The sequence below is a fragment of the Humulus lupulus genome, chromosome 8 (assembly GCF_963169125.1).
Source record: "Humulus lupulus chromosome 8, drHumLupu1.1, whole genome shotgun sequence".
NCBI lineage: Eukaryota > Viridiplantae > Streptophyta > Magnoliopsida > Rosales > Cannabaceae > Humulus > Humulus lupulus.
Window position 1 is genome coordinate 97,898,958 of NC_084800.1, and position 10,627 is coordinate 97,909,584.

General features: G+C 35.1%; 1 protein-coding gene across 1 annotated transcript; it reads left to right on the top strand.

Annotated features, from left to right (window-relative positions):
• The first annotated feature begins 6,923 nt into the window (after positions 1-6,923).
• On the top strand, positions 6,924-10,103 carry LOC133798204 (amino acid transporter AVT6C-like). Its single transcript, XM_062236420.1, has 5 exons — positions 6,924-7,409; positions 8,146-8,298; positions 8,440-8,643; positions 8,731-9,196; positions 9,943-10,103. The coding sequence occupies exons 1-5, from the start codon at positions 7,019-7,021 to the stop codon at positions 10,061-10,063; spliced, it is 1,335 nt and encodes a 444-aa protein (XP_062092404.1). The 5' UTR covers positions 6,924-7,018; the 3' UTR covers positions 10,064-10,103.
• Positions 10,104-10,627: the final 524 nt, after the last annotated feature.

A 10,627-nucleotide genomic window follows, 5' to 3' on the forward strand; every position in this document is an offset into this window, starting at 1 on the left:
ATCACATGAATGAATAAAAATAGTCAACAACAACAAATTAAAGTTATGGAATTCTTTAATTGGAGTTGTAAGTACGGTTTATTGAGTATCATAATGATACAAATAATCTAGATTCGGATTATTGATGTGGAAAGACATCTCGGTAAAGGTGCTTTATATAAAATGATTATATATGACATGGACCGATATGAATTAGAGTCTTTATCCAAAAACCATTTAACAATAAAGACTTGTAATTCATATCATAACTGATGATCATTTATAGATCAATCTAAATCCTGAGTGTTCATGAACTCCTGTTCATGTTTATTAAATCTTTTGATTCATTCGTTAAGGTCTCTTCAAAGAATGAGGCTAATGACTTTTGTTTTGGAGATTTAATATCATGAATGGCTGGGAACATGTATCAACAATACAGAATCTAAGCTTTCCTAACGGATCGTATATTAGTTCCCTTAAGGGTTAATTCTGGAACTGAATGATTTTGAGCTCAAATCTATAATTAGATTATAGATTAATTATTCACTAGTGAATTAATGGTACTTAAGAAATAAGAAGTAAATTAGAAAGGTTAAATTGTAATTCTCCCATTCTAATTTATGAACTAATTAATTAGAGGGTTGAACTATTGTAAGATGGTTATATCAATGGACGACTTAAGAAAAAGATTTCTCTAAAAGTATATCTATAACATAAAGAGTGCAATTCTGAATTTATAGTAGAGTAATATCATAATTAATAAATTAACTATTATAATTAAAGAGTTTAATTATTTAGTTTCAATTTATTGGAGCTTAATGTTATAGGTCCATAGTCCCCGAAATGGCTCAAACAATCACTGTCAAAGGCAAATACAAAAAATGGGCAAAAAGGACTTATGTGATAAGTAAAATATTTTTCTATGTATCAAACATAATTATTGTTTAATTATGTGTAATTAATTAATTAAGAATTAATTAATTATTTGATTTAACAGAAATATAATTAATTTTGAATTAATTTATTTTTGGGATTTTTGGTATTCAAATAATAATAAAAATTAGGAAAAATCACATGCCTGCATAGGCATGTGGTACACATGTGGCGTAGTGCACATGCACTGTGCTACACGCATAAGAGATGGACTTAGTCTCTTGATTCCACAATTTTAGTTATTTAAATATTAAATAAATAATGAGATTTTTTAATATAATTAAAATATTATTATTTAAACAAAAATCTGATAACTGATCAGTTATTTTGAATTTGTTTAAAATAACAAATATTTTAATATATTGGATATTATTAAATATTGGATATCAGTTTTCACAGAACGTAATTTTTCAGGGATAGAAAAATATCTAGGATTCTCTCAGAGAAAAGAGAACAGTGACAAAAACAAAGGTCATTGTTCTTCACAAAACCTAGGTCCAAACTTTATCAGATCTCATGTGTTGAGAACATCTGATAAATAGTTATTGTCTATTATTTGTATAGCGAGCCCACACTCGTTCTTTGTGTGCCTGAGAACATTTTGGAAGATCTTGGTGTGAGATCTCAAGGATTCAGCCATACGAAAATATAGCAGCAAGGAAGGACCTGAGGTAATTTTTCTATTCTTGTCATTGATTCAATATATATATGAGTGTGAAGAAGTAGATCTAGAAATCTTATGGGATTAATCTGACAATTTGATTGTTGTTCCGCTGCGCATAATCTCTGATTTGATCAATAAAAACCAACAGTTCTTGTCCAAATTTAAAGTGTGCATGATTACAATTAGTCTTATTCCCACAATATCTTCATGTGACCAAGAGAAAAACATCAAGATTCTCTTGTAAGAAATTGGCCATCTCTTTCTTCCTTTTATCATTAAGATTCTTCCCAATCTTTTCGACTCTTGAAGCTTCATTGGGGTCAATGTTTACCTCCTTGAGCTCCTCTATAGCTTGGAGTTCTGTTCTGTCTTCGCCTATCCGTGGGTTAATGTCATCATGTTGGACGTCGCTAATCCTTTTTTTGCAGAGGTTCTTCCGTCTCGCAAGTAACTTCCACTTCCCGAGACTCCTCACCTCCATCATTTATGACCATAGCTTGCTGCCCAGGTTGTGATTTTCCCTTCATAGAATTGTTATAGCATTCTCTGGCAGTGAGCTGATCACCTCTAACAGTGCATATTCCCGCAACTGAGGGGAATTTTATTGCTAGGTGGCAGATAGAGGTTATGGCTTCAAATGCCATTAGCACCGGTCGGCCCAAAATCGCATTGTATGCAGCTGTACAGTCGATTACCACGAACACAAGTAACTTGGAGACAGTTCGTGAGCCTTCTCCCAATGATACCACTAATTCGATCGTCCCAATGGCTGCTAACCCTTCACTAGAAATCCCTTACAGAGTCATTGAGGTTGCCTTCAATTCTGTTACAGACAACCCCATTTTTTCCAAGGTGGACCTGAAAAGTAGATTCATAGAACTCTCGTTATCTACTAGTGTCCTCCGGACCCTCCAGTTGGCGAGCTAAACGGTTATGACCAAGGGATCGTTATGTGGGAATTGGATGTGGCTAGCATCCTCTTCTATAAAAATGATTGGTTGTTTTTACAATCGTTGTTGTTTTGATAATCGCTGTTCTGAGACAATCTTCACTCCGTTATGGCATTTCAGTTAATTAATGTACCTCTTCTGGGCCCCGCTGCTCGTGCCTGCCAGATGAGGTCCTCCCGAAATGGTGGCTATATCTCCCCCTATTATCGGAGGAGGGTTGTCCTGATTCGCTTGAGTTCTGGTTTGACTTACTCGAGCTTCGGGGACTAATGGAGGGTTTGGTCCAGCGGGCTGATTAGGGACCACTCGATTTCGGGCGTACTGGGCCAAAGGTCTCGCTCTAATGAGAGTTTCGATCTCATCCTTCAGTTGTCGACAATCATCAGTGTTACGACCGATATCATTATGGAATCAGCAAAACTTCGAAGAATCTCTCTTCGCCCTCTAGTTCTTCAATGGTTTTGGCTTCTTCCACGGAAGGCAAGCAGAATTTTCTAGGAATATGTGCTCCCTAGTGTCTGTTAGGTCGATATCAATGGCGTAAATAGGTTTGAATTTCTCCCCAGACTTATTTTTCTTAGTTCCGCTCTGGTCGCCCTCACCATTTCCCTTCCTTTTTTTATTCCCCCCTTTGTTATTCTGGGTAACGGTTTGAGCCATAGCTGCAACGTCCGTTACCGCTCCAATGGGCTGGACGGGGAGCTGGTTGGTTCCTGCGATGGAAGCTTGCGCCTCCTCTAGGTTAATCCATTCTTGAGCTTGGGCCAAGAATTTTTCCACATTCTTAACTCCTTTCCTTTGGATTTCTTTCCACAGGTCGCCCCCGACGAGGATTCCTGTCCTCAGTGCCATGAGCTTGGAGTTGTCATCAACATCCCTAGCTCGTGTAACAACATTAGCAAACTGACTTAGATATGCCTTCAAAGTTTCGCCAGGTTGCTGCTTTACATTGGCCAATGAATCAGCCTCAACTAGATCTGCTTGTGAAACTTGGAATGCTTTTTTGAACTCGGAGGAAAACTGCTTCCGCGAACTTATGGAATGTCTCTTGTATTGCTTAAACCAGTGCCTGGCTGGCCCAACCAAAGTTGCAGGGAATAAAATACACCTTAGATCGAGTTCGACATTTTGGGTCATCATCATGGTGTTAAACATTCTGAGGTGGTCTAACGGATCTCCATCTCCATCAAATTTTGACAAGTGTTGCATTCTGAAGCCTACCGGATATGTGGCCGCCGCAATATTTGGAGCGAAAGGCTCGAGCTCATCCTCTGAGTCACAATCGTCTTTGTCTTTTCCAAATAAAAGTCTCTACATTTTCTCTTCCATCAGAGCTAGCCTCTCAAGGGTTTGGTCTCTAGTCCCTAGGTTACCTAGGGGCTGTTCAACAGCTCCCATCCTATCGTATGCGTTTGATGGGTTATTGTCCCTCCAAGCTCGAGCTTAGTTTGGTGGAGCATTCCCATTATCTCGTACTATGGATGGACCTCCCTCTTGTTGAGTATAACTAACATCTTCATTCCGAGCTGGATTCCTTCTCTGCAAATTCAGGCGATCACGCAAATCGAGTTACGACTCATACCGAGGGCTTTGCGCTAAACTCAAATGATTTCTTAAGTCACCCTCGGACCTACCACTACAATGACTTTTGGTCTAGTAACTCCCATTTGCGAAGCTTACAGCTCGCGGTTGGGGCCGAGGATCTGGATTTTCAACACGTGTCTGTGGGATGTAAGTATTAGCAGATGGAGGATTTCTCCTATTGTCTCCATAAGCTGGAATGTCCCGTGTAGGACGAGATGGCGTCGGATGTCATATAGGCGATGGGGGATGCCTTATTGGTGAGGCAATCCTTGTTCCATCAGGGTGGACTAAATTAGCCCGCCTATGTTCTACTCCATTGTCTTTAGTTCTCTGCGTCTGACGGTTCGATCATAACATAGGAGGGTTTGTTGGAACATTTTTTCTTTGTGAGCCTGTCACAATCCCTTCTCATGGATTTCCAGGGGCATTTCTAGGGACTTGTGAAGGAGGCACCAAACTTGGGGTTGCGGTTCTAACTGACCGACTAACATGCTGATGACCCCTCTGAGGGCCACTAGGTTGAACATTTTGGCGATCACGCCCTGTAGGTACAAAACTTGGGGTGGCAGTCCTGATTGATCGACTTGGTTTGGATCGATTGTTCCTGTGGGACTTTTGAGACCCACTTTGTCTTTTTCTGACATTAACGTCGGTTGCAAGAGGGGGTAACCGAGCCAAAACTTCTTCAATCTGCCTGTTTTCCTTAGCAAGATGGCTTCTCAATTGCATGTTTTCCAATTCGACGACAGTTAGGTAGTCTGGATTTGGATTCGGTGGCAATGACGCTGAACTCCCAGTGTCGCCATGACCCGCTGGTTGTTTTCCCGGACGCTGCTGGATCTCAGGGCCATATTCGTTTGAAACAACGGTATGATGGGCCTCCTGCCCACCAGGCTGTTCTATCTCATTATCGTGCATTGAGCGAGTGAGCACCATGATGAGAATCGACTGAGATCTTGATGAAGCACTAATTTCCTCTCAACGAAAGCACCAAACTATTGACGCGGTTTTTCGCCAATAGTGTGTTAAGAAATAATAAGGTAGATTAGTGCTTAATAAACCGTAATGAAAAATAAATGAATTCACTCAAGAACACGGAAATTTTACGTGGTTCAGTGGTTAAAATCCACCTAGTCCACGAGTCTATATTATTGCTGTTTCTCTCTCTATTTTAGCAGAGTTTCAGTTTTACAGAATAATGGTCCCCTTTCCTGTCCAATATTGCCAACATTTATAAGGGAATTTCATGGTCAGGTTTGGGTAACCGCGTGAGTCAATCACGCATTTACATAATTATTACATTTAATACAAATAATTCTCATTTATATTAGGATATGATTTGATCACAAGGTAAATGTACTCCTAATATTTGGAGCATTAAATATGATAGCCTGATCATAAATATACGTATAAAGGGATCCCGCGTCTCTGTGGATCTATGGGTATGCAATATACTATAACTACCACGAGCAGGATATCTCCTCCAAGATCGTGCTTCGACAACTGCTTTAATATTTTGTGCTTGCGCTTCATAGCCTTCATGTCCGTAGCTCGAGTTAAACCCAAGACGCCTAACACTATGCGTAACCACATGAAACTGGAGTTGTTCACATGGATAATAAGCAGATATCATTTCCTTGGTTATTTCTCTGTATATTTATTTGTCAGCTGTACCTGAGCCGAGTGAGTGAACTCGGGCTAAAATTAAGGTACAACAATTTTTTTAATAAGGAGATGTATTTTTTTTATTATATAATAAAGTATGAGTAAATAATAATTTTTTTAAAGTTCTTAAAAAATGGTAATTTTGTACCAAATAAAATTTAGAAAGGATTTTTCAGAAAAAAAAAATTAGAAAGGAGTGTGAAATTTTTACGAGGTGTGTAATTTAAAAAAGATAATAAAAGAAAAAAATGTGTGCTTTTATAGTATTGATCAAAATAAATTTTAATCCAATAATATTCCTTTAATTACTTAATTATTTATCCCATCAGCTATTTTATTCGTCAATGCAAAGAATAATGGTCAATTTGGTACAATTATTGAAAGTAGTTGTGTTAAGCTATTGAAAGTAGTTGTGTTAAGATTTTCGCTCGAACTATCACCAATACATTATTGTATTTCTTGATTTTTTTGAGTTATTAAAAATTATTCTTGAATTATTCACAGTGTTGTAAAGTGATACTTCTGTTAAGTTTTATCATATGTGGCTAACGAATTACTGATTTGTCATTAACACGTTAGCAATATATATATAATTTAAAATAAAAAATAATTTAAAACTAAAAAATATATATTTATTATGAAATATTAAAATTAAAAATAATTCAAAAAAATATTTTTCTTTTTAATTCTTAAAAGATTAATTTTTTTAATAAATTCTTAAAAGATTAATTAAATAAAATTTTTAAATATTAAAAAAATAAACTGAAACTCATCTAATTTTTTTGTTTAGAAAAATTAAATTATTTATTTTTAATAATGATGAAATTAATAAAGTTTAAATTAGATTAGTTTAAGTTTTGTAAAATACTAGATCATTTTTAATTTTTTTTAATATTTGAAAATTGTATTTAATTTATCTTTTAAGAATTTATTAAAAAAATTAATTTTTAATAAAAGAATTTTTTTGAATTTTTAAATTATTTTGAATTTTAAACTTTTATAAAAATATATATTTTATTTTAAATTATACTAATAAAGCGTGGCAATAACAAGTAACAATTAATTAACCATAATATAAAACTTAATAAAACTCTCATTTTACAACAGTCAAAATTCACTAGTGTATTTTGTATAAAAAAAACTAAGGCCAGCTTATGAACCAAACAAAGGAAAAGCTCATGAACCAAACAAAGGAAAAAGGGAACTGTCAATCGTGAGACCAAGACTCTACAACTCAGGAACTATGATGACACAAGAGGGGAAGCAGGGCGAGGGGCCAGGTGGGTCACTCGCTTCTCCACTCCTAGAGGATCAAAACCAAATCTCCGGTGGCGGCGCGTCGTTCTCAGGCGCGGTATTCAACATCTCAACAACCATGATTGGAGCCGGAATCATGTCAATTCCGGCAACCATAAAGGTTCTTGGCATAGTCCCTGGTTTGATAGTGATTCTACTGGTTGCACTCTCGGTTGATATCACGGCAGAGTTTATGTTAAGGTACACAACCGCAGGCGATTCTCAAACCTATGCCGGCTTGTTGGCCGAGTCATTTGGGCGCTTGGGATCGGTCGCAGTTCAGATTTGTGTCATTGTCACCAACCTTGGCTGCCTTATTATTTATTTCATCATAATTGGTAAGTTCTAACTACTATTATCTCAGATGGGTTTTCCACAATTTTGTTTTCATTATTATTGTGGTATAGAAAAAGCTTCAGATCATTATATGTTTTTGCTTCCATATCCTATTGTTGATAAGGGTGATGACAAAGGTTAGGTAGTAATATATAAAATGATAAAATGATCTGGCATTTGATAAGAACGAGGCTAATCGCAAAAGGACAAAACATAATTTGCTTAAACTTAGAATAAAATCTATAATATCAACATTTTATATTCAACTATATAAAATCCACGTATTTTTTTTCTTAAAGAATGTGTTAGGTGAAGCTTTACATGACTCGCATGTTTTTTTTTTTTTTTTTGAAAGGGGACATGATTCACATGTTGGTATCAACATTTTATAATATTAATGGATATGATTTTATTATATTAACATGTCTTAAATATGCCATTCAACCGATCCTCGTGGAGTCTGTCATTCATTGAATTAGACTTTTATCTAAATGAGTCAATAAGAACTAGACAATATTACGGAATCAACTGGTTGATCCTCATGTTACTATAATGTCCTTTTAGTCTCAAATTCTTCTTTAATTTAAGAAAAATATCATAAATTCGAAATAGTTTATAAATTTAGTTTTACTAAAATTATTTCCCGTCATAAATCTGATTGACATTATCGAATGCGAATGCTAATAGTAATAATAGTAATAATTTGATAAAATGTCTTTAAAATTTTGAAAAAAAAAGGTGATGTTCTATGTGGGAGTCAATCCGGGGGAAACTTGCACCTAGGCATTCTCCAAGAATGGTTCGGCATACATTGGTGGAACACTCGTGCTTATGCACTTCTTTTCATGGCTCTCTTCGTCATACTGCCACTGATTATGCTGCGACGAGTAGGTCAGCAAATTACAATTCTTTTCGCTTTGGCATTTTCACAAACACCTCTAACCATTATCAGTCTTTTCTAATGGACGTTTTCACAAACACCTTAACTACAAAGTTAAGTAATCTCAAATAACCAATCATTCTTTCACACAGATTCACTGAGACACAGTTCAGCAATATCGATTCTTCTAGCTGTGGCTTTTGTTTTCATAAGCTCTGCCATGGCGATTAACGCAATATTCAAAGGGAAGAGTCATAAATTGAGACTATTTCCGGACTTTGCTAATCATGTTTCAGTATTTGACCTCTTTACCACAGTCCCAGTCCTCGTAACAGGCTTCGGATTTCACGTCAATGGTGAGAACTAAGCTTTCTTTAAAAAAGAAAAAACAATAGAACCAAAATTTCCCGAGAAAATTAAATTACTGTCATAAATGAATGCAGTTCATCCAATTAGAGCAGAGCTGAGCAAACGTTCCAATATGAGGTCGGCGATTCGAATCTCTTTGTTGATCGGCATCGTCATCTACTTCGCGATCGGGTTCTTCGGCTACCTCCTGTTTGGAGATTCGATCATGGCGGACATCTTGGTCAACTTTGACCAGAATTCCGATACCCCAATTGGCCAATTGCTAAACGACGTCGTACGGTTAAGCTATGCGATTCACCTCCTGCTGGTGTTTCCCATCATGAATTTCAGCTTGAGGGTCAATATAGACGAACTCCTCTTCCCAAATAAGCTGAATTTAGCTTCAGACACACCCAGATTCGTGTCTCTAACCCTGATTTTACTCTTTCTTACGTACACAGTGGCCATAGCTATACCAAATATATGGTATTTTTTCCAGTTCATGGGATCAACTACTGTTGTTTTCCTATCATTCATTTTCCCTGGTGCTATAATTTTAAGGTACGTATGCAAAATCCCATCCCTTTTATTATACAGATTTTTTTTTTTGTTAGTGTGGGATTGATTGATTATAACTTCTTTATTAATACTTTAGTTTTTGTTTTTCCTTTTAAATCACTTTTGGACATGTGGAAAAATCTGCCTTTTATGAAAATTAAGGATAGAACAACCAATAAATAACTTTTAGGCTTAAAATTTGGGATAGTTGCGTAGATAGAGTTTTGTATGGGTTTATATTAGTAGAGTTACTAAATTTATTACTTATGTACTCAAATTTTATTTTGTGTCAATTTAGTCCCAAAACATAATAAATGTGTATTATTTAGGTCCTTTATGTTGGAAAATAATTTTTAAAATGCATAGTAAAAATTGATTTATGAATTAGCAAAGAGCAATTTATCACTCAATTAGTTTTTTTTTGTGATTAACCAAGTCAAATTGTTTTACGTTGTACATTCTGTAAATCATTTTCCAACAAAAATGACCATATTTATTAAGTTTGAAAACTTAAGTGATACAAAATAAAATTTGGAGACATAAGTGATACTTTTAAAAAGGATTATAAGCTTCTACTAATATAAACCCTGAATTTATACGTGGTTTATAATTTGTTAATAAAATAGTTTTGTTGTCTTTATCCTTTTCCTTTCTATCAAAATGTTGGTTTTTGTCACATTTAATTTAAGGCAAGGATTTTGTGAAATTATAGTGTTAATTAATCAGATAATGTTTGTGTTTGTGGGCAGGGATGTGCATGGAATATCAACAAGAAGAGATAAGATTGTAGCCGTTTTCGTAATCATCTTGGCGGTTATGACTAGTCTGATTGCAATATCCACCAATCTGTTTAGTTCATCAAATAACTGAATCTCATTAATTTTTTAAACCCACTCGTCATTTATTTGCATCTTTCATATAGCTCTTTTCTAGGAAGATTTTCACAACCTGGACGTGCGTTTAGAGCCAAACCTGCTTCAAAGTGTATTCACAATCTTTACAGCTCATGTTAGGAACGGTTTAATTCAGAAAAAAAAAATTACATCTGCGATCACTTTTTTCTTTTGAAAAACACTTTTTACATTTGATTATTATATCGTTTTTTTTACCATAATATAAAATTTTGAAAACTCAATTACACAATTTTTGCTGAATGTTCTCTCTCTTCTACACGACTTTAAAACTATTTTTCAACAACATTGTTGGTTGATTAGACTTAAAAGTGGTATCATCGTGTCATACTCTTCAAGGTGGTCATTTTAATATGTGAGAAACATAAAAAAAAAAATTTGTCGTAAAAAAAAAATGATCGGAATAAAAAATAACATTTTAGTTTATTTTAATTAAAAATTATATTTTAATTTTACATTTTGAAGTTATTATGTGGTATACTAAATAGTAACATTTTTAATATTCTATGCAATAGTTTGTTAT

What these genes read in the sequence shown, in the direction of transcription:
- LOC133798204 (XM_062236420.1), top strand. Translation starts at nt 7,019, where the DNA reads ATGATGACACAAGAGGGGAAGCAGGGCGAGGGGCCAGGTGGGTCACTC. An exon ending in TATTTATTTCATCATAATTG is followed by an intron (nt 7,410 to 8,145) that starts GTAAGTTCTAAC and finishes TGAAAAAAAAAG; the next exon opens with GTGATGTTCTATGTGGGAGT. An exon ending in CCTGGTGCTATAATTTTAAG is followed by an intron (nt 9,197 to 9,942) that starts GTACGTATGCAA and finishes GTTTGTGGGCAG; the next exon opens with GGATGTGCATGGAATATCAA.